The sequence below is a fragment of the Mustelus asterias genome, chromosome 9 (assembly GCF_964213995.1).
Source record: "Mustelus asterias chromosome 9, sMusAst1.hap1.1, whole genome shotgun sequence".
In the NCBI taxonomy this organism is placed as follows: domain Eukaryota; kingdom Metazoa; phylum Chordata; class Chondrichthyes; order Carcharhiniformes; family Triakidae; genus Mustelus; species Mustelus asterias.
Window position 1 is genome coordinate 91029288 of NC_135809.1, and position 24717 is coordinate 91054004.

At 42.1% G+C, this 24717-nt stretch overlaps 1 protein-coding gene across 1 annotated transcript; it reads left to right on the plus strand.

Annotated features, from left to right (window-relative positions):
* The first annotated feature begins 5608 nt into the window (after positions 1-5608).
* On the plus strand, positions 5609-22858 carry ldhbb (lactate dehydrogenase Bb). Its single transcript, XM_078220519.1, has 8 exons — positions 5609-5685; positions 12747-12883; positions 13853-13970; positions 16433-16606; positions 18508-18681; positions 19790-19907; positions 22056-22179; positions 22352-22858. Exons 2-8 carry the CDS (start codon positions 12755-12757, stop codon positions 22514-22516), a joined length of 1002 nt encoding a protein of 333 aa, XP_078076645.1. The 5' UTR covers positions 5609-5685; positions 12747-12754; the 3' UTR covers positions 22517-22858.
* The last annotated feature ends 1859 nt before the right edge of the window (positions 22859-24717 follow it).

The following is a 24717-nucleotide window of genomic DNA, read 5'->3' on the forward strand; positions in this document are numbered from 1 at the left end:
CTGTGCTGGTATTAATGATATCACTAAGCTCAATCATCTAGGAAGCAGCAGAAGCAACATTTGATAAAGACAGAAACACAACAAGGACAGGTTTGAGACTTACTTTGGCTGAGATATCTGTCATTGATGCAAAAAAATCACATGAAACACAATATGCACCCAACAGCTAAAACACTACATGACCTAAAAGTAGCTAAGATAACATTCCAAAGGCAGGGTGATACTACACAAACGTTGAATCAAATTATATCAAGCAGTAGGCAACATTTGTGAGAGACAGGATAAATTGTCACTTAGAAAGAGACAGATTGATCAGGGATAGTATGGTTTTACTAGGAGAAGATCATGTCTTACTAATGTAATGTAATTTTTTGAGGAAGTAATAAGGAGAATTGATGAGTGCAGTGCAGTGAATGTTGGCTAAATGGATTTCAGCAAGGCAGTTGACAAGGTCCCAGCGGACGGTGGAAGGTTGGATCCAAAATTGGCTGTGACAGGAAACAAAAAGTAATGGTTGATGGATGTTTTTGCAAATGGAAAATGGTTTCCAGTGGTGTTCAACAGGGCTCAATGTTGTGGCCCTTGTTGTTTGTTATATAAATGATTTAGACATAAATATGGGATGCATGATTGGGAAATTTGCAGATGCCACAAAAGTTGGTCATGTAGTTGATAGTGAAGAGGGTAACTGTCAACTCCAGAATGATATCAATGGTTTGGTAGAGTGGGTGGAATTCAATCTGGAAAAGTATGAGCTAATGCATTTGGAGAGAGCAAACAAAGCAAGGGAATACTCAATAAATGGGAAGACATTGTAAGGGATTGAGGAAGTGGGAGTGCATGTCCACCAGTCCTTGAAGGGGGCAGGACAGGTAGATAAGGTGGTCAAGAAAGCATATGGAATGCTTCATTTATTAGATGAGATATTGAATACAAAAAGCAGGGATGTAATGATGGAACTGTATAAAATACTGGTTAGGCCACAGTTGGAGTTTTGTGTACAGTTCTGGTCACATTATGGGAAGGACATAATTGGTCTGGAGAGAGTGCAGAAGAGATTTAGCAGAATGTCGCCAGGGCTTGAAAATTACAATGTGAGATTGGATAGCCTAGGGCAGGGTTTCCCAAACTGGGTTCTCCAGTGTTCCATGGTAGGTTGAGCAGTTCTGAATTAGAAAAAAATAAGCTGTCCTTCCAGTGCACACATGTCTGAAATGAGATTCTGCGCTCTGCATCTGAAGTGCTGTAACCTGCAAGGCTATGGACCAGATGCTGGAAAATGGGATTAAAATGAGTAGCTAGTTTCTTTTTATCCTTTTTTAGCCAGCGCAGACATGATGAGCTGAATGGTCACTTTCTGCACCATAACCTTTCTATGGTTGGGGAAGATTGGAGGGGGAGGGGGATGGGGACCTGAGGGGGAATTCAGACTGGAGAGCAGAAAAACTGGCAGTGGAAAGTAGTGGAACATTAACTGATAAGGAGGGTACATCAGAGTGTAGTATCAAGGTAAATAGAACACTTGGAGAGTTTTGATAGAATTAGAGCAGTCATTAGATGGGGCCAGAGTATGGCGGAAAGTAATGAAACCTAAATCAGTGTATGTATGTGAATGCACGGGGTGTGGTTAATAAGATTGGTGAACTACAGACACAGATTGCCAAATGGAATAATGATATTATTGCTATAACAGAGACCTGGCTCAAAGAAGGGCAGGTCTGGGCATTAAATATTCCCAGTGCAAGGTGTTTAGGAGAGACAGGAAAGGAAGAAAATGGCTTATGTGTGTGTGTGTGTATGTGTGGTGGTGGGCAATCACCAGCAGTATTATTAAAGATGGCAGTAGAATACTGAAGATAGAGGATGTCCCAGAGGGGCAAGATGGAATCTCAGGCTAGAGGTAAGGAATGAAAAAGGTGCAATAACATTGATCGGTGCAATATATAGACCACCAACTAGTGCAAGGGATGTAGAGAAACAAATTTGCACAGAAATTACAGAGAGGTGCAAGAATTAAGATAATTATAACGGGGGACTTCAATTATCTAAATACAGACTGGGATAGGAATAGTCCAAAGCAACTTGACTAGAAAGGTTAGAGTTCCTTGAATATCTTCAGGATGATTTTCTGCAGCAGTATGTTTCCAGTCCAACAAGAGGACAGACACTTTTGCACCTAGTCCTGGGGAATGAGTTGACCTAAATGGACTAAATACCTGTGGGAGAGCATTTAAGAGACAGTGACCATTTGTATCATAAGGTATAAATTCACCATGAAAAAGGACAAGGAACAGTCCAGAGCAGGGATAATTAATTGGGGGAAAGCCAACTTCAATGGAATAAGAATGCATCTGAGTCGAGTGATTGGAATCTAACATTGGCAGAATAGATAATGGCTAAACAATGGGCCACCTCAAAAGAAAAAGAATTGCAGGCAATCTAAAAGTATGTTTCCTTGATGGGGAAAGGTAGGAAAAATAAATCCAGAGTGCCTTGCATAACAAGAGAGATAGAGGTGAAGATGAAAAGGAAGAGGTGTGTGTATTATGGAGGTCAGGTAGAAAATACAATGGAGAATCAGGCTGCATATAGACAGACTGGTGGGGAAGTGAAAAAAACTAAAAGAAAAGCCAGGAGAGAGCATGAAAAGAGAAAAGCTATTGAGATAAAAGGGAATCCTAAAGTCTCTTATAAGTATTTAAATAATAGAAGCGTGGAAAAAGAGTAGGGCTGATTTGGGATTATAAAAGGGGATTTGCACAGAGGCACGAGAAATAGCGGAGGTATTAAACAAGTACTTTGCATCTGTCTTTATAAAGGAAGAAGGAGCTATCGAAGCCGAGATGAACGAGGGGGTAACTGGAACAATTGAGGAATTTACAATTGAAAGGAGACATTGTTAGAAAGCCTATCATTACTTTATATAAGGTACCAAGACCGGATAAGATCCATCCAAGGGTCCTGAGGGAAGAGTGTGTGGAAGTTGCAGTGCTGCTAGTTTGAAAATCACTCTTTTAAGTGTGACTACCATTTTGTACTTTGAATTAATATGTTAAGCATTTTCTGCTAAAATTGATGGAAGCCATTTAATAAAAACTAAACCACTGTCATTGGAAACTAGCCAGATCAGTTAAGTAGATAGCCTTAATTGTGAGACAGTTAAAGGATAAGTAACGCAATAATAGATATGTTAGAAAGGCTGGAAATGTAATTTGGAACACAAATGTTTATAACCTTTATGATTATAAACATATTATTAACACTTGATTATTAATACAGACTCTTAAAGTATAAGGAATAAGATTATTGTGTGCTTCGCAGGCCAGAGAATAAAGAGATAACATGAATATTAACCTTGACTAGGAGAACTGAATAGACCCTTGTCTAAGGGACCTCAACTCCAACAGTTGTGGTGTGGCTTTTATTTCCAAATCACACTTTGGTCTCTCTCTCTCTCTACTTCTCTGGCACCTTCTCCTTCCTTGAGCATCTCATCTGGTTCCATTCTTCTTGCCTCTTACTTAAAATCCTCATTCTCTACTGTACTACAAACAACTTTCTCAGGGAGATATCTTCACTGCTTCCCTCAATCAGTCTCTGCATCATGTGCCTGGCTTCTCATCCTTGGTAATTTCAACCTCCAACTCAATTCATTATGCTCTCACTTTCTTTGTATTCACTGCCCTCCTTATGTTCCAATGTGTGGTCGGGGTTTAGACGGGGGTTGTCTATTCTCCCAAAGTATGCTGCTCAAGTCTGTAGTTCCTCAAAGCCATTACTCTTTATTTACTGCAAGTATTTACACATTTGGCCTCCACATAAGATTGGAGCTTTAATTTGATTTGATTTATTATGTCACATGTATTGGGATACAGTGAAAGATATTGTTTCTTGCACGATACAGACAAAGCATACCATTTATAGAATACTTGGGGGAGAAGGAAGGACAAAGTGCAGAATATAGTGTTGGTCATAGCTAGGGTGTAGAGAAAGATCAACTTGATATAAGGTAGGTCCATTCAAAAGCCTGATGGCAGCAGGGAAGAAACTGTTCTTTAGTTGATTGGTATGTGATTTCAGACTTTTGTATTTTTTTCCCAATGGAAGAAGGTGGAAGAGAGGTGGAATTCTCTGCCCACTGAAGTGGTGGAGGCTACCTCGTTGAATACGTTTAAATCACGGATAGGTGGATTCCTGATCGGTATGGGAATTAGGGGTTATAGGGATCAGGCGGGTAAGTGGAACTGATCCACTTCAGATCAGCCATGATCTTATTGAATGGCGGGGCAGGCTCGAGGGGCTAGATGGCCTACTCCTGCTCCTATTTCTTATGTTTTTATGTTCTTATGTCTGGGGTGCATGGGGTCCTTAATTATGCTGGCTGCGTTTCCGAGGTAGTGGGAAAGTGGGAAGTGTGGGCGGAGTCAATGGATGGGAGGCTGGTTTGCTTGATGGACTGGACTGGGCTATATTCACAACCCTTTGTAGTTTCTTGCACAGAGCAGGAGCCATACCAAGCTGTGATACATCCAGAAAGGATGCTTTCGATGGTTCTCCTTCCAGATCACTTATTCCTTGCTCATGTGATCTGACATCATCATTACAGCATCATGTAAGCTTTCCTCTACACTATACTCCTTTAATCTTCAGTGTGACTCAGTGTCAAAATTTGTAAAATGGCTTCTGACATTTGACTACATTAATGGAGCTATATAGCTGCAGGCCGCTGTAAGCAAGTGACGAATATGTACTGGGACAAAGTAAAGAATAACTGGGACTAGACTGATAGCTTAATACATTTCCAAGTGTATTTAAATGGTAGCTGGAAAACAGGCTATATCTGTACAACTTTGCACTAATTCCTTGCTCTTGAATGAGTAACTCCTTTGCCTAGCACATATGAATTTGTTGGAGCGTCAGGCAGATGGCAGCATGTGGTGGAATCATCTTCTCAAAAGACTGCAACACCAGACCTTTCACTTGCAATCTCACTGTGGTCCTCACAGTCTGCAATCTTTCAGGTTTATCTGAAATCACAAGCTTTCAGAGCACTACTCCCTTGTCAGGTAAAGTGCTATTCACCCAACGAAGCAGCAGCGCTTGAAAAGCTTGTGATTTCAAATAAACCTGTTGAACAATATAACCTGGTATTGTGTGACCCCTCATCTCGTCCACCCCAGTCCTACACCAGCATCCCCACATCAGTAATCTTTAGAGGTAACACATTTCCATGGAAGCCAGTTATGAATATGCAGTAACAAATGTTCAGCTGGTACATTCTAGTTCCCAAAAGACGTGCTGGTTAGGTGCATTGGCCAGGCTAAATTCTCCCTTAGTATACCCAAACAGGCGCTGCAGTGTGGCGACTCGGGGAATTTCACAGTAACTTCATTGCAGTGTTAAGCCTACTTGTGACACCAATAAATAAACTTAAGAGCTTAAACGTACATTCGTTTCTGCACAAGTCATTCCACCCCCTCCCCCCGCCCTGGGCAACCACTTCCTCACAATAGGAAATCAGTCTCCACACTACGTGTGGGCAGACACGATCCCCTGCGCTGAGCGGCGGCCCCGCCTTCTCCGCGTAAAATGCTAATAAGTGCGTGACGCATTATGACGCAGGCTATAAATACAGGCGTTGTGCGAAGGGAGTGTGTTACTGCAGAGGAGGAAGGTAACAAACTGGTATGTGCTATCAATCAATGTAGCAATCTGTAGACATGGCCCAGCCACTCAACTGTTACATTTAATGTACCACTTACTTTGGCGAGATCTTACGTGTTGCGTTGCTTAATATAAATCGATTTGTATAAAATAATGCTTATATATATATATAACCTCGTTATATGTAAAATACTGCATCACGCTGTCTTAGATAAGATTGAATATAAATGGGGATTGGGTATAGGCTTTTTTTAATAGATGAATTGTTAAAATTTTGTACCATTCTTTTACTAGCACTCCAATTTTATGCATTTATTGTTCTTGTAATAACAGTGCAGGTTTATTGAAATAGTACGTTTGGTTGAATTATGTAAAGCTGTTGTGATGGCGCAAGAGCTTCCTTTTTCACATACGCAGAAAGTGTTGCTCTTGTCCACAATTTAAGGGCAGGTTCTGGGAGCCGGGTTGGATGTGAGGATTTAGAAATGAATTAAGCCTATCTACCATCGTGCGCGACCTTGTTGCTGACTGTGAGTGGGGCCGGAGCGTGGGATGGCGCTGGCTCGCGTATCGACTCCGGTTCCAGTCCCTGAATGAATCATTTCTTCCTGAATGCTTTGCTCTGCCCTGAGTGTGATAGTGCAACACGTGCACGTTGTAAGTTAGAACCAAGTTGAGGCAACTGCCCTGGGGAAATTCCGATGTTCATAGTCCCCCTTTCCAAAAAAAAATTAGTGTGTAATCATTTAGATATTCTAGCGTACGAAATGACACTAGGAAAGGAATTTGGGTGCAATTTTTGACCCATTTTATCAATGAGCACTGTAGATTTTTCACGAGGTTACATATGAATTAATATGATGTCTGGGTATCCGCAGCTTAAATGATAGAATTGATTACTGGGAGTAAACTCGAAGGTACCTTGCATGATGTTACAGGCCGGAAGATCATGATGAGGTTTATCCTATGGACTTCTCAAAATTCTTCAGCAAATTTGTGTGTGCAAGGTTACAATTGTTTTGATGATGAATTCAAGATAAAGCGTCATGGAACTAATTCTTCATTTGAGAAACTCTAGACAATCAAGGTGGCAATTAACACAGGGATAGTAAATTTGGAATAGTACAATACGGAGAAGGGTGGATTAAAATTAATAAATTCAAAATCAGGATGGAGCAGTGTTTTCAACAGGTGGATAGATCAATACAGGGTATAGGCTTTTGAGTTAGATACTTGAAGCAAAATGTTGGCATTACATTGGTTAATTAAATGTTATGACCGTTTTGTGAATACCCTGTTTGTGAATGGATGTGCTGACATCTTTCCTTCATCCATTTCTTAAATTCCCTGTGCATTATTGACTATTGAAAGTGTACAATTATGGTAAATTTTAGGACACCAGACATGCTTCCCCTTTGCCTCTTGGTCCAGTTTCGAATGTAAAAGTTGGAATCTTTTCACATACATTTACCTCGTATATATTTGTGCTAATTGGGTAGGACAAACATTGTTGTGATTTTTTTTGTGAATGGACGAAAGTCAGCTCAATAAAGAATTGTTGGTTAGAGCTGCCCTGCCAGGCCACCACCCAACTGGAAACTCCACAGAAATTGCACCATAGGCAGGGCATCAGCTGGATTTTTAAAGTCATCTGTTGCCAGCTAATTTCCTTGCTTTTGTCCTGTATCCTTTGCACTTTCTTCAAATATTTATACAATTTCATTTTAATCATTATTTAAAAGATATATATATATAAAGAAAACTTGACGTTCGTCCTTAAACGGCACGGTAGCACAGTGGTTAGCACTGCTGCTTCAGCTCCAGGGACCTGGGTTCGATTCCTGGCTTGGGTCACTGTGTGGAGTTTGCACATTCTCCTCGTGTCTGCGTGGGTTTCCTCCGGGTGCTCCGGTTTCCTCCCACAGTCCAAAGATGTGCAGGTTAGGTTGATTGGCCATGCTAAAAAATTGCCCCTTAGTGTCCTGAGATGTGTAGATTAGCGGGTAAATGTGTAGGGATATGGGGGTAGGGCCTGGATGGGATTGTGGTCGGTGCAGACTCGATGGGCTGAATGGCCTGTTCCTGCACTGTAGGGTTTCTATGATTTTAAAAACAATTAGACTTATCTTTCTGTCTAGTTCTTTTGTGTCACTGAATGAAAGCACTCTGACAGAAACAAAGGAAACATTAACATTTAAAACATGATCAAACTTTGTTTCCTCTTCTACAACAACCTGTTACGTTTTAATTTTTGTCAAAGCTTGTCTCGCATTTAAATAAAAGCAAAATACTATAGATGCTGAATATCTGAAATAAAATACTCCAGGTCTGGCAGCATCTCTGGAGAGAAACCGTTAATGTTTCATTGAATATGACTCCTCTTGTTTCACATGTTAACTTAAGTGAAGATGTTGAAAGCAGTACAATGGCGGCACGGTAGCACAGTGGTTAGCACTGCTGCTTCACAGCTCCAGGGACCTGGGTTCGATTCCCAGCTTGGGTCACTGTCTGTGTGGAGTTTGCACATTCTCCTCGTGTCTGTGTGGGATTCCTCCGGGTGCTCCAGTTTCCTCCCACAGTCCAAAGATGTGCGGGTTAGGTTGATTGGCCATGCTAAATTGCCCCTTAGTGTCCTGAGATGCGTAGGTTAGAGGGATTAGTGGGTAAATGTGTAGGGATATGGGGGTAGGGCCTGGGTGGGATTGTGGTCGGTGCAGACTCGATAGGCCAGATGGCCTCTTTCTGCACTGTCGGGTTTCTGAGTAGGATACAAGACTGCCTTTTGTACTGTTTTCAATTTCTAACAAAAGTAGGGTTCTGGATTCTGTTGATGTGCAATTCACTTTTTTTGTAAGTTAAAATTGCTTAATTTCCAGTGTGCATGTAACAGAATTAGATTTTTTTTTTAAACTGACTATTAATTTCACAATAGCTCTGTTACTGTGCTGAACTTATCGTCTTGCACGCAACCAGTTAATCAGGGGAGCAGAGTAAGCATGGCACACCATGTGCTAATATTAAGTTAAATCTTTGGCAATTTCAACATGCATGTATCAGCTGCAACTTGGTAGTTGCAAATTATTAAACTACTAACATGGGTAACATTCCATAACAAATTTTGTTTGCTTTTTATTTTATGGATGATCCCTCAACTGTTTTATCTGTTAATTAAATTGCTTTAAGGAATGCATTTGAATGTAATCTGTAAATGATCTTTGTGCAATGATGACTTTGTGCTTTTTTGCTTTGCATGTCCATCTGTCTTTGGAAACTTTCTTCCTCCGAAATTTCTCATTGGGTTTCTGCCAATTGGCAACTGTGAAAGGTTACCAAACTCTTGTAGATTGCATAACCATCTCCTTCTAGAAATAGATCTCTGTTTAGTTAGTATGCGAAACAGCTAAATACTTCTACATGTTTCCCTCACCCAATCCTCAATGGCTATTCTATTTAGTTTGTGGATTTCCATTTATTCAATTCCCCTTTGAAAGTCACTTTTTAAAAATTCATTTGTGGGACATGCTGGCTGACCAGCATTTGTTGCCCATCCCTAGTTGCCCTTAAGAAGTGGTGGTGAGCTGCCACCTTGAATCGCTGCCGTCCACTGCCCATTAACCATTATTTTAGGTTGGAGACAATAGAGAGGACTCTTGTGAATGTTACTGTAGTAATGTTAGCAGTTTTTGTAATATGAGATTACTTGCAGCAGTTAATGCAGATGGACAATGAATACAGTGGCACTGGTTGCTATTACATGATCTTATAGAAATCTCTTGGTTGTTGAGAAATTATGGAAACCATAATTTGCTGATGGGGGCTGCCTTTTAATGTAATGAAAGGTCCCAATGTGCTTTATAAAGCAGCGCTGGGAGAAGTGTCAGTCAGTGACAAAAGGTGCACGTGAAAAATTTAAGCTTTGAGGAGCCTTGTGGAACTGCGTAGTGAAGTCTTTAGGAGGATAGTTCCAAAAGCACTGACCGTTTATGAACAGGTTGGGAAAGAGGAGAAGGAAGAGATGTGTACTTGGACAAAGGTTGGTAGGAGGATTCTAGGGTTCCCAAGATAAAAACTTAATATCAAGACTGGGTTAACTATTTTGCAAACAATATGTTGAGGAGGGGTCAAGAATCAGAATGGGTGATGACTAAATGATGCTAAAGTGTTAACTTGGGTACAGTTTGCATAATTCAGATGTTAGAATTTCAGTGGAGCATTGGAGAAATCAGTGGCGTGATTAAAGGATTAAGGATAGAGCTGGGTAGTGGAATTGGGCAGTCTTGGCAATAGACTAATTCTGAGGTTTGAAGCCGAATTTGGAGCAAAATGCCATTTGGACTGAGAAGGATGTCCGTACAATTGGGGGTGGCAGAGTGTTAGTAAAACGGGCACGTAGTTAAAATGTCAAGTCTCTAGCATAGTTGGAAATAAAGTTTTTAAAATAAAGTAAAATTGATCTGCTAATTATTGAATGAGAAAATTTTGGTTCATCATGAAATGATATGGTACAATATTAGAAACTTGACAAAATGCTGCAAGGTGGTAAAGGTACAGCTGGCTATCGGCTTGTATGTGGAACCTGACTCCCATGTTTGTGGAAATTGCATGTAAAAGCATAATGTGGAGGAGAAACAGAACTGTTTTAATTCAACAAATTATTGTCTGGGAAACCAAGCTGTAGTTGAGTGGCATGCTGACTACATTGGGTTTGATAGGGTAGAACAATGAGATGGTAATGTCACAGTGGAGGAGGGGTGGGTCATTGAGGAGACTGAAGTGGTCCCCAGACAGTCCATTCCATACTCATATAAACCCCCCAACTATGTCTAAGCTGCACCTTTCCATTTTGACCGTCAGCGTGTAACCTCTGTCCTGAAATGTGGCAATTTACCATATTCCCTGAAGGAACTTAATACTTTCTAGGTTATGTGGAGAGATGCAAAAAGCTGGGATTGTTCACAACGCAGAGAATTTTAAGAGGGGATTTAAGAGGTCTCAAGATAGAGGGTTTTGATTGAGTGAATGAGGAGAAACTGTTTCTGTTGGAGGGTCGTCAGTAGCCACAGGGCACAAAGGTAAGATGATTGGCAAAAGCACAGAGCAGAGATGAGGAAAGATAAAGTTACTCCAGCCTGTAAAGTGGGGAAAGCTAATTCGGCTCCGAATTTCAAAGAGAATTAAATAAATGGACACCCTACAGCAAAAAGATGGATACTTGCTAATACTCCTGAGTAATTTGCATCATAATAGGTACAAACCTCCCCTTGAAACCACAGAAACCTGCAAATTATGTACCTCATTCACCAAAAACATTCCTGGATGTGTAGCCACATGTCAGGTGGCTGCAAGGAACAGAAAACACTTTGCATGTGACAGGGATGTCTGAGGGTTTGACAGAATGTGCAATTGAAAAACTAAAAGCAAATAGATTTTTAAGGTTAAAAAGTGGTATTCAATATGGAAAACTATAATTTAGTGAAACCAGGGAAATAAAGCAGTGCCAATATAAATCAAGTTTCCCTAAACTGCAGAGCAGCATTGTAGAGGAATTAGAAGGTACTTGTGGAAAGCTCATCAAAACCAGCAATATTCCCAAGAATATGGCAGTAGCAAGGAAGGCCAGTTAGATTTGGCGATGCATTAAGAACATAAGAAATAGGAGCAGGAGTAGGCCATCTAGCCCCTCGAGCCTGCCCCGCCATTCAATAAGATCATGGCTGATCTGACGTGGATCAGTACCACTTACCCGCCTGATCCCCATAACCCTTAATTCCCTTACCGATCAGGAATCCATCCATCCGCGCTTTAAACATATTCAGCGAGGTAGCCTCCACCACCTCAGTGGGCAGAGAATTCCAGAGATTCACCACCCTCTGGGAGAAGAAGTTCCTCCTCAACTCTGTCTTAAACCGACCCCCCTTTATTTTGAGGCTGTGTCCTCTAGTTTTAACTTCCTTACTAAGTGGAAAGAATCTCTCCGCCTCCACCCTATCCAGCCCCCGCATTATCTTATAAGTCTCCATAAGATCCCCCCTCATCCTTCTAAACTCCAACGAGTACAAACCCAATCTCCTCAGCCTCTCCTCATAATCCAAACCCCTCATCTCCGGTATCAACCTGGTGAACCTTCTCTGCACTCCCTCCAATGCCAATATATCCTTCCTCATATAAGGGGACCAATACTGCACACAGTATTCCAGCTGCGGCCTCACCAATGCCCTGTACAGGTGCATCAAGACATCCCTGCTTTTATATTCTATCCCCCTCGCAATATAGGCCAACATCCCATTTGCCTTCTTGATCACCTGTTGTACCTGCAGACTGGGCTTTTGCGTCTCATGCACAAGGACCCCCAGGTCCCTTTGCACGGTAGCATGTTTTAATTGCCAGCAGGAGAGAAAAGAAATCTCAGGTGGGAACTGCCAGCGACAATACAGCAAGCGATTCTGGTCACAGGCTGTGAAGATATCCGAGCACTGAATGCAATGCAGATAAAGATAACCAAACAAACATCTGTTTTAATGACATCAGAGTTTTGAGGGATAGAGAGGCTGGTGATTTAACTGTGAAGAAAGAAAGGCTTGGAAAATATTGTAAGCAGTGATCCTGAAATGGACTCCTGTAGAACTTGCATGAACCCTGCAGCATGTTGGCAGAGAACACAACAACTCATTGCAAGCTTTAGTTCACAGATTAATCATTTTGTGGCATAATGTCAAAGCCTTGATGAAAGCTCTTAATATAAATAATTAGATGTACAATTTAAGCTTGATATTAATTTAAAAGAAGAGTGAAACTTAAAGTAGGTTTTAGATAAAATGGAATAATGAGTCATTTGGGCTGATGTTGCATCAAACTTGTCTGGATGGTAAGACAAGAGGCTGTAATTTTTAAATTGTTGAAGATCACAACACGTTACAAAACATTCTTTATTTTCATTAGAGCAAAAGCACTTGTGCACTTGACACTTTACAGTGATGGCTTGACTCTAATATTAATCAGTCCTCCTCGATCATTTGTGATGGTGAGCTCCTGGGAATATGTATTAAGACTGATGATTTAATATGAATTATTGTTTTCTTCAGCAGCAAAAATGGCGAGCCTCAAGGACAAACTGATTGGGCATCTGCAGACATCACAAGACAAAAGCTCACACAACAAGATAACTATTGTTGGTGTGGGTGCAGTAGGAATGGCATGTGCCGTCAGTGTCCTAATGAAGGTAAGATGGAATTCAGGTGCTATTGTGGTAGATTCTACTGGGCTGCAAGTTGAGATTCTGATTAATTTAAGATTGGATTTAGAGGGGTAATAGGTCTCTGTTGTTCTGCGACCCTCCTAGGATGGACAAACTCGTGTGCCGTTGGGTGAACACCATGGGGCGAACACCATGGGGCACATATGGTTGAATAATGTTGACAACTTTGATTTTCCTTACATGCCACCTCGCCATATTCTATCCTCTCCTTAAGACATTGACTCTTGCAGATGGAATATCACCCTAATCTTGCGTGGTTCAGCTGGAGTGTTTTGCCCATATGTGCAACAATTTGTGTTTTTGCCAAAAGTTAACCAGGACAGAAATTTCCCACCCAGTTTCTAGCAATGCTCAGGCGGCTTGCAGTGCTTCTTTGGCGAAAGGCATTACAGTTTTATGACACCTTTCACATCTTGGAATGTTCCAAAGTGCCTTACTGGCAACAAGTACTCTTGAAACATGAACACAGTGTAATATTGGAAGTTCAGCAGTCAATTTGCACTTAGCAGGCCCTAGCAAACATTGTTGTGATAACGGCCAGATGTTGATTGAGGGGTAAATATTGGCCACAACACCAGAGCTAACTCCCCAGCATTTCTTTGAAGTAGTGTCATGGATCTTTTATGGTCCACATGAGAACAAGCAGGACCTTGTTTTAATGTTCCATCTGTAACACCGCATCTCCAACAGTGCAGTACTCTGTACTGGAATTTGAATCACAACCTTTCGACTCTGAGACGAGGGTCTACCAACTAAGCCACAGCACTGTGAATTTTGCTGGTGGTATTTCCCCCCCCCCCCCAATCTTGTCCATGTGATCTAGTTGGCTCGGGTCCACTTGAGACAGAATGGCAATTGAACCCCATGATTTTATCATGCTATGTCCTTTGGTGCCTTGAATATAGTTATAAATGACACTGTTCCTTGTTTCAGGACCTGGCAGATGAGTTGGCTCTGGTGGATGTAATGGAGGATAAATTGAAGGGAGAGATGATGGATTTGCAACATGGTAGCCTCTTCCTCCGCACTCCCAAGATTGTGTCCGGCAAGGGTGAGTACAAGTTTGGTGTGGAGAATGAAAGTGCCATGTTAGCTTGGGTTCAAGCTGGAAACAGCATGTATTCATCTTGTGACCAGGCTTTGAGATTGGTGCATGGCTCTTAATATAGAGAGTCATAGTCATAGAGGTCTATAGCACAGAAAAAGGCCCTTTGGCCCATTGCATCTGCATTAGTTAAGAACCAAAGAAAAAAGAACAATACAGCACAGGAACAGGCCCTTCGGCCCTCCAAGCCCGTGCCGCTCCCTGGTCCAAACTAGACCATTCTTTTGTATCCCTCCATTCCCACTCCGTTCATATGGCTATCTAGATAAGTCTTAAACGTTCCCAGTGTGTCCGCCTCCACCACCTTGCCTGGCAGCGCATTCCAGGCCCCCACCACCCTCTGTGTAAAATATGTCCTTCTGATATCTGTGTTTAAACCCCCCCCTTCACCTTGAACCTATGACCCCATGTGAACGTCACCACCGACCTGGGGAAAAGCTTCCCACCGTTCACCCTATCTATGCCTTTCATAATTTTATACACCTCTTAAGTCTCCCCTCATCCTCTGTCTTTCCAGGGAGAACAACCCCAGATTACCCAATCTCTCATAACTAAGCCCCTCCATACCAGGCAACATCCTGGTAAACCTCCTCTGTACTCTCTCCAAAGCCTCCACGTCCTTCTGGTAGTGTGGCGACCAGAACTGGACGCAGTATTCCAAATGCGGCCGAACCAACGTTCTATACATCTGCAACATCAGACCCCAACTTTTATACTCTATGCCCCGTCCTATAAAGGCAAGCATGCCATATGTCTTATTCACCACCTTCTCCACCTGTGAGGTCACCTTCAAGGATCTGTGGACTTGCACACCCAGGTCCCTCTGCGTATCTACACCCTTTATGGTTCTGCCATTTATCGTATAGCTCCTTCCTACATTATTTCTACCAAAATGCATCACTTCGCATTTATCAGGATTGAACTCCATCTGCCATTTCTTTGCCCAAATTTCCAGCCTATCTATATCCTTCTGTAGCTTCTGACAATGCTCCTCACTATCTGCAAGTCCTGCCAATTTTGTGTCATCCGCAAACTTACTGATCACCCCAGTTACACCTTCTTCCAGATCGTTTATATAAATCACAAACAGCAGAGGTCCCAATACAGAGCCCTGCGGAACACCACTAGTCACAGGCCTCCAGCCGGAAAAAGACCCTTCCACTACCACCCTCTGTCTTCTGTGACCAAGCCAGTTCTCCACCCATCTAGCCACCTCCCCCTTTATCCCATGAGATCCAAAGTTAAAGACAAGCCACCCAATTATTTTAATCCCATTTTCCAGCACTTAGCCCATTTATGCCTTGGCATTGCAAGTGCACACCTAAATTCTTAAATGTTGAGTGTCTCTGCCTCCACCACCCTTTTCAGTTGGTGAGTTCCAGGCTCCCTTTGGGTCAAAATGTTTTCGCCCACATCCTTTCTGAACGTTTAGCCCCTTGCCTTAAATCTATGCCTCCTGGTCATTGATCCCTCCACCAAGGGGAAAAGTTTATTCCTGTCTGCTTTATCTATGCCCTTCAAAATTTTATACATCTCAATCATGGCCCTTGCAACCCACCCCGCCCCCTGCCCCTCCCGACAGTCGTCTCTGCTCCAAGGAAAACAACCCCAGTCTATCCAATCTCTCTTCTTTGTGGGCGGCATGGTAGCACAGTGGTTAGCACTGCTGCTTCACAGCTCCAGGGACCTGGGTTTGATTCCTGGCTTGGGTCACTGTCTGTGTGGAGTTTGCACATTCTCCTCGTGTCTGCGTGGGTTTCCTCCGGGTGCTCCGGTTTCCTCCCACAGTCCAAAGATGTGCGAGTTAGGTTGATTGGCGAAGCTAAAAATTGCCCTTAGTGTCCTGAGATGCGTAGGTTAGAAGTATTAGTGGGTAAATCTGTAGGGATATGGTGGTAGGGCCTAGGTGGGATTGTGGTCGGTGCAGACTCGATGCGCCGAATGGCCTCTTTCTGTACTGTAGGGTTTCTATGATTTCTATGAATTAAAACTCTCCAGCCCAGGCAACATCTTGGTAAATCTCCTCTGCACAATATGCATGGGTAGATGTTTATTGCCTTCTTTGTAAAGTTGCATGAGAGGGCAGACTGAGGGGAGGGTTAGAGAGTGATGCAGGTCACTAATGTGAAGAATAAACACTGGCATACTACAGTTGACGGTTCTGTAGTTTCTATGCAAGAGATTTAGTGTTTGTCAACCTACTGCTGTGATGAGGCAGGCTCTTTAGTTTATGGGCCTAGGCCATAGAGCTAGAATGTTGATTCATAATAGGGAGGTAGAAGCAGTGGAATCGTTTTGTACCAGTCGTTGAGTATGTAGGATAGCTGTGAGATATGTGATGGTATCTGTGAGAGATGGGAGTAACCCCATCTCATATTAATGGAAATGTGCTATTGTTCATTTAACAGATTACAGCGTGAGTGCTGGATCCAAGTTGGTTGTGATCACAGCTGGTGCTCGGCAGCAGGAGGGAGAGAGCCGCTTGAATCTTGTTCAGCGTAACGTGAACATCTTCAAACACATCATCCCTGACATCGTCAAGCACAGCCCCAACTGCATCATACTTGTTGTGTCCAATCCAGGTGAGCATTTCCTACCTTTCGTACAGGAGGGATCAGGAACTTGGGGACAATTGAAGGTGGGACTAACAGGATGTGCTCTTGTGATTAAACACCTATTTTAAAATAAGAGGTGTGTTCAGTCAAGGAGGCATGCAGTTGAACAAATGTTGCCCTTTCCTCCAGCCTATTGGGGTGGAATCATGGTTTAAATTCTGCTTTGATTTTGGCACAAATTCAGTTCTGAAGTAATGCTTCCAGATCCTAAGGGCAAATTATGATTTTCTTTTTATGTAAATACTGACTTTAGATTTAGTTTAAGATTAAAGACTAAATGATATACTGGACCCCATCCGTGGCCTAGTTATTCTCACTATCTAATTTCTCCAGTTCCTTAGCATGCCATTGCCACACAGCTCCATCCTTATTTTCATAATACTTTTAAAACCATTCAATTTGGCTTGCCCTAACTGTACTAATTTAAATAATTTGTGACAGTGGCGTTACTATCTCGCTCCTCTTCCTTGATAGCAGTGTTTGCTATGACCAGCCCAACTCCATTATCATATTGTTTTTGCACATGGTGTGCCTGGCATTGCTTTTGCCTAGTTTCCACCTCTTCTTGTTTGTGTTGTCGGTACATCTCCTGAAATGATTATTTTTCCTTGCATGATCACCACACAGCTCCATCCTTGGGATGGCTTCTTCTCCAATTTGTGGTCACCCACCCCACCAAGGCTTGTTGGTGTGCTTCCCCTTGGTGGTGGCATCTTTTCACAAGCCCATTTTTCATGTCCAGCCTGTTCATACCTATCTCTACTGCACTGCCATCATTTTGCAGGCTGCGACCATCAGTTTGCTGTCTGTTGAAACAAAATCCTGGCTTCTCCACATCTTGGCAGGTTAATATTGACAAGTAGGGTTCTCCTGCTTGGCTTCATTGAACAAACTACACTATCTTCCTTCCCCTGGATACTTTGTCATGCTTAATCTAATATGTCCTTGAGTCCTGTCCTGAGCTTCAAACACTATTTTATATCTGGCCCCAACGCATTCAATTCAAGATCCATGTTCTTGTCTACAGATACTTTCTTGCCTGTGCACCTTCTTCAGCAATATTTCCTACTAACAAATCCCCTGCTCTTCCAGAACTGATCTATTTTTATTTTTGCTTCCATCTTGGCTTCAATTGCTGATCCTTCAGTCTGCAATAGCTCAGTGAATATATGGCAGCGGCTGTCCCTGGTGAGAAAGTAACACCAGGTCTGTTAAAGAACTATGTGAGGAAATTGAGTGAAAACGAGCTTGTGGGGAAATGGCGAGGAAGGGAAAAATGATTTTCTCTGAATGGATAGCTGGTGGAATGTGCTGAGCAAGCTGTCGGAACTCGAGCAGAACTATCATCCGAGACTGTTCAAGCAATTCACAGCAAAAATAGCCATCACCATGGAAACTGCATATTGCCCAGGGTACAGATGCCTCCGCAACAAAAGCTATCCCGTGCCCTTGGAGTTTATTGTTCAGCCATGTGTTAGAGCATGAGATTAGACAGAACATGAAGGCAAATAAACCTTCTCAGTAATCCTACTCAGTAATTCTGCGCTGTTAACTGTGTAAGTGCTGAAATTGAAATGTGAAGAATGAGAAATGGGGTCGACCATTTGGACCCGCTCCACCATTCAATGTAATCATAGCTCATAATGGAGCTCCATTCGACAACTTTATCAGGTGAAGCAAATGAGCGAACTCTACTTTATCCCGATGTCACCTATTAAACATTGTTTGCCAAAATTGAGCATTTAATCAAAAATTACAAGCCATCTGTCAATTCACTTTGAGTAAGAGTTGGGATTGTACTGTGGGATAGCATTGGGATAAGAATTTGCTTTGTGTTGTTCTAATGTACACGTTTTCTTTCCCACTAGTGGACATCCTGACCTATGTGGCGTGGAAACTGAGTGGCCTTCCCATGCACCGTGTTATTGGCAGCGGCTGTAACCTGGACTCTGCTCGGTTCCGCTATCTAATGGGAGAGAGATTGGGAATCCACAGCTCCAGCTGTCATGCCTGGGTGATTGGCGAGCATGGAGACTCGAGCGGTATGTCTGCGCGAGCTGCTCCAATTTATGCCTGAGGTTACAGTTGAAATTGAAGTAGGTCAAATGTCATGCAGTGGCCAGTTGGCAAGGAAGCAAATAGCTCTATCACAGCCTCCCTCAGTTTGTTTCCAGAAGACGTCTGCTACCTAATATTAGTCTCTTTGAACAGTGCTAACAGCTATTCTTAGCAGCTTTCACTGTTGAGACATTTTGACTTGGGAGTTGTGAACTGCACTGACCTGGGGCTGTGTACTGGGTTACACTGGTTACTTGGTCACTCTGTCCCTTCCCATAGAAATTGTCCATTGAGTTCAGCATATTTTTTAAAACTGCACCATTTATTGAAAGGCTGAGGTACTGTAATATAATCTAGCTGTTTTATCTGGAATTTAAACTAGGATCACACAGCCAGGGTACAAAATCCTGTACGAGATCATTGGTCTGGCGGGGGATGGGAATTTCAGTACCGTTTCGGGTTGATGATCTTTCATTAGGACTCCATGGATGCTACTAGCTATGCAATCAAGGGGAAAATATAGCGCTGAAAAATCCCTCTGACCTCTTGTAGGTCAACCAAATGATAAACCTTAGATGACAGTGACTGAGATAATGTACCTAATAATCCATCTACATTGTGTGTGTGTGTGTGTAGTAATAGCTGTCGAGATGGAGAAATTATAATCCTACTTCAAATGGGTATGACACATTCTGTACTCTTGCCTGTTCAATTGTGAATAATTACCCTTCTTGGTGGAAAGAGTTAGAAAACTACCTGGTGGTGTAGAATATGCACAGCTGATGGAAGGAGCAGGCCTGCTGGGTCAAACAGCCTTTTCTGTTGCTCGGGAATATTTTTTGAAATGAGTTAACCAAATAACCTAGAGAGAACACTTTTTTTTCATATAATTTCCATGACTGATATCTGCTTATGTGGCATTTACATACCATTTCTTGAGCTATGAAAGAATACCTGATAAGATAGTGTAGTTGGATTCTTTCTAAACTCCACTTGTACTTGCAGAGTGTAGTGTGCTGAGTTGATGAATGTTGAACCATCTTGGTGTTTTTACTAACCCTGCTGCAATTCTTTTCCTTGGTTTTATCACAGTGCCTGTGTGGAGTGGCATGAACGTTGCTGGTGTGAGCCTGAAGGACATCCATCCTGATATAGGAACTGACCAAGATAAAGAGAACTGGAAGAAGGTGCATAAAGATGTTGTGGACAGGTGAGTGATTTGTACATTCTTAAGTCCCTGTGTGTATATGTCTTTATTCTCTTAGCTTCCTGTATGGAATTCATTGGTTTGGGATTTTAAGATAGTCAAAACTAATAAGTGCTTCCTGTGAGGGTCAACTCTGCCTTGCAGATTGCTTTTGAAGAACACCATGGCACAGTAGTTAACACTGTTGCCTCAACGCCAGAGACCCAGATTCAATTCTGGCCTTGATGACTGTGGAGTTTGCACATTCTCTCTGTGTCTGTGTGGATTTCCTGAGTGCCCAGGGTTTTCTCCAGCACTCCAAAAATGTGTGGGTTAAGTGGGGTGGCTATGCTAAATTGTCCCTTAGTATCAGGGGATTAGTAGGGTAAATGGGGTTACAGGGATGGGGCCTGGGTGGGATTGTTGTTGGTGTAGGATTGATAGGCTGAGTGGCCTCCTTCTCTACCCTGTGGATTTTACCAAGCAGAAATTGGAAATGGAGTTTGGAATTTATTGCCTTTAAAAGTAAGTTTGGAGGACTATGACCAAAAGATCTTACTAAACATTGTGATGTTACCATCGCTGAATCTCCCCAGACCGCTTTATTGGCATCCTTTCCACCACTGACACGGTGGCAGCAGCAGCATGTACAATTTGCAAGATGCACTGCAGCAATTTTCTAAATGTTTGCTATCAAATAAACCTGTTGGACTTTAACCTGGTGTTGAGACTTCTTACTGCAATTTTCCAAGCCTGTGACCTCTAGCATCTTGAAGGACCAGGGCAGCAAAGGGGGAACACCAATTGCAAGTTTCCCTCAAAGCCATATACCATTCTGACTTGGAACTTTCTTCCTAGCAGCAGTATTTGTATCAGGGGAGGTGGTGGTGTATTGTCACTGGACTATTGATTCAGTTGCTCTGGACAACTAAATTCAAATCCCACAAAGGCAGATGGTGAAATGTGAATTCAATATTTTAAAAATCTGATGACCATAAAACTATTGATTTAAAAACCCATCTGGTTCACTAATGTCCTTTAGGGAGGGAAGTCTGCCATCCTTGCCTTGTCTGGCCCAAATGTCTCCAGACACACAGCAATGTGGCTGACTCTTAAATTACCTCTGAAATGCAAACCACTCAGTTCCAGGGCAATTAGGGATGGGCAATAAATGCTGGCCCAACTAGCAACACCCACATCCCATAAATGAATTTAAAAAAAACAGCTGGACTTGCAGCAGTTCAGGAAGGTGGCTCACCAGTCTCAAGTGAAGTTAGGGATGGACAATAAATGCTGGCCTTGCCAATGGCACATTATTCAATAAGAATTTTTAAAAGATGGTGGAGAGGGTGAATGAGAGAGTTGGAATATGATGGAAAGTATTACTGCACTTTTGCAGAGCCTTATCTCATAGAATCATGCAGTGCAGGAGGCCGCCATTTGGCCCATCGAGTCTGCACCGACCACAATCCCACCCAGTTCCTATCTCCATAACACCATGTATTTTACCCTAGCTAGTCTCCCTGACACTAAGGGGCAATTTAACATGGCCAATCCACCTAACCTGCGCATGTTTGAACTGTGGGAGGAAATCCATGCAGACATGGTGAGAATGTATAAACTCCGCACAGATAGTGACCCAAGCCAGGAATTGAACCCTGGTGCTGTGAGGCTGCAGTACTAACCACTGCCACCCCCGACTGAGAAACTGCATTGAGAATTTAGGGATTTTCCTCTTGGGCTTCATTTTAATGATACATCCTTTTGGAAAAAGTACCCAGTTATCTCAATACTTCCACTGATAAATACCTGACCACAGAAGGGTTATTATTCTTCTGCACAGCTTAAGAAAATGTTGCTATTCAAAGAATCCAACAATTCCAGTTCTTCTCTCATGCTGAGCTTTTTATGTAATGGAAAACCGTACCGACACTGTATTCACTCATGTGAAGCATTAATTGAACAAGATATCTGTGTGCTACCAGCATTGATGAGTATCAGGAGGCAAAAGTTAATGCAAGCATCACTTCTTTTTTTTGCACTGCTGGTTGTGTAGGTCAAATTACAAATGGTGTATTATCAAACTGTATCACTGGCTGTATATTGATATTAAGAAAGCCATTACTGTTGATTGTGGATTCAGTGCTATCCTTATTGCTTTCCCTCCACTAGTGCTTATGAGGTGATAAAGCTGAAAGGATACACCTCCTGGGCGATCGGGATGTCTGTGGCAGACCTGGGAGAGACAATTATGAAAAACCTGTGTAAGGTGCACCCTATTTCCACAATGGTCAAGGTAAGAGCAGCAGTTTTGTACTATAGACCTGGGACTGGAAAAGAGTTAATCATTTCTAAGCATTAACAGAACCATTTATAACTTCACAGAATTGGAGGGCAGGAGATGTTATCTGGTTTAGTGCGGGGACCATTAAGTTGAAATTGCATTAACCATTCTTTCCATCCTCTAGGATTTCCATGGTATTAAAAATGACGTTTTCCTGAGCCTCCCTTGTGTCCTGGATAACCATGGAATCTCCAATGTTGTGAAGATGGTGCTGAAGCCAGAAGAAGAAAAGCAGCTTCAGAAGAGTGCCACAACCTTGTGGGACATCCAGAAAGACCTGAAATTCTGAACCTCTCCTCTTTAGCTTTCCATGCAGCAGTAACCCCCAACGATCATTGGTGATCTTGCTGCATATAGCCCCTTTTAGAAAATAGGCAGTGTTTCTGCTGTCTTGTGATCACTAGCTATTTAGTGACTTCTTTTGACCACAAATTGCTAAACATCCGAAAGTATTACTTGGAGGGAGCACGTCTGTATTTTGTGTAATTACAGTTGTACATCAGATAATTTCATCTTCCTCACCTGCACCCCTCCCTCACTGCTGTTTAATGTCTTAAGTATTTATTATATAGTGGACAGCTATGTAACAGTAAAATCATCAAATTAAAAAAATAAAGTTTGATCAACTATCTTTCATGTAAATATATTTTTTCAGCACTGATTCCCGTTTCAAATGTACACCTCAAGTCAAGGAGAACTTTGTTAATCAAGCTATAGCCTATTTCTCTGATGTGGGAATCCTACCTCTAAGAAACCCAAGAGGCTGAAGCTCTTTGTGCAGGATATTACCAACTGAGGAGAGATGATGCTTGTAAATCAAAACAATGGTTAGATAATGCCAAATTTCTTATAAAAGTCATGTATATTGCAGGACAAAGAGTGCCTCAGTTTTGAGGTCCAGGGAAAGAATGAGAAGAATTCTAGCCAATTCTTTGGAAATGCTCCATTCGTTGTGCTCTACCTGGTCCCAAGAGACCTGCTGCCCATTATTAGTCCCTGAAACCATGATCAGCCTTAAGGTGCTGAACATGTGGAGTTAATACAATTACCTGTAGTGTTTAATTGAGGTCAACACGGCACAAGGTAGCTCTAATATTCTCTGCAAATTTTCCAAAAAAACCTAACATTTCTGCTTTCTTGGAAAAATTATGCATTAGTAAAATGTTCCTGAAGGCTGTGGGATAGTCAAGGTATTTGCAGCGTACAGCAGTCTTACTGCTGGAACTGAAAGACTTGTCACTGATGGTGTGAACACTAACTTGGACTGGGAATTCCCTTTCACTTCATACCTTTGATCTGTGTTTGTATTAGTATCTGGCTGGACTTCCACACATGGAACTGGGGAACAAACATCAAAAGTTTGCTACATAATTATGGTTGGGCTCTAAACAATTCTTTGTGCTCACTGGATGATGATGCACACTTGCCCGTCACTTTGTTCACTAACTTTACGAACCATAAGAATTACTTTCCTCTTCAAATCCCCCTCTTCGGTAATAAAAATAGAAAATGCTGGAAATACTTAGCAGGTCTGGCAGCATCTATGGAGAGAGAAACAATGTTAATTTCTGGTCTATGCCTGTCGGAACTCACGTCCCACCTTTTCCTGCTGGTACATTCCATTCCAGTGGCCTCCATTGTCTGGTCATTACCTTTCAGTCACTGCATCCCGATACAATGGAATTCCATTTTGAAACTACTATTTCTTTCCTTACACTCAAACTTCATCTATTGCTCCATCGCTTCAACCATATCCTCCCTTGTTTCTTCAACTCAGGAGTTGAACCCCCCTTAAAGTGCCTTGAAACATTGAATGCAATATAAGTTATTGGTTGGACAGTAAATGGATGCTATCCTTGCCACCTGTATAAAGTGAGTATATGGCTAACAGATCTAAGTGTCATATGCCAGCAATCTTTCAGCATTCAAAGGAACATTGTGTTCAATACATGGAGATTGTAGTACACAGGCAGTCCTTGATTTTACGACATTTGAGTTACAACAAATGGCACTTAACATTTATAAGTTGACACCTCATTTCCACACCAGCACGTTCATATGTACGCACTGATGTGCTGCAACACCCACCAGTATGATTGGATAGGTCAAACCATCTTTTAGGTTGGAAATGTGTAGCAAAGTAATTTAAAAGCAAAACAATGTAATTTTACGGCATTTAATGTTTATGTTGTATTTAGTATGTGTTCAAACATGCAGAAGTTCAAGATGAAACAGGCAACTAACAGATTGATGACTGCATTGTACCCTCCACACTAACCCGAGAAACCTGTGCTCAAACATGCATCAACAGTTGCTTTGGCAACTTGATCGGGCTAGAGTTGAGACCATTTAGCACTGCCGGGGGCCCCGAGTGATTTCTGGCCTTGGCTCAGGGACCAAGCCCCTGCTTATACCATTGTTCCTATGGGAAAATCTGTTCCGACTTAAAACATTGGTTCCTGAAAATCTCCGAGTTGCAATTTGTGGTGT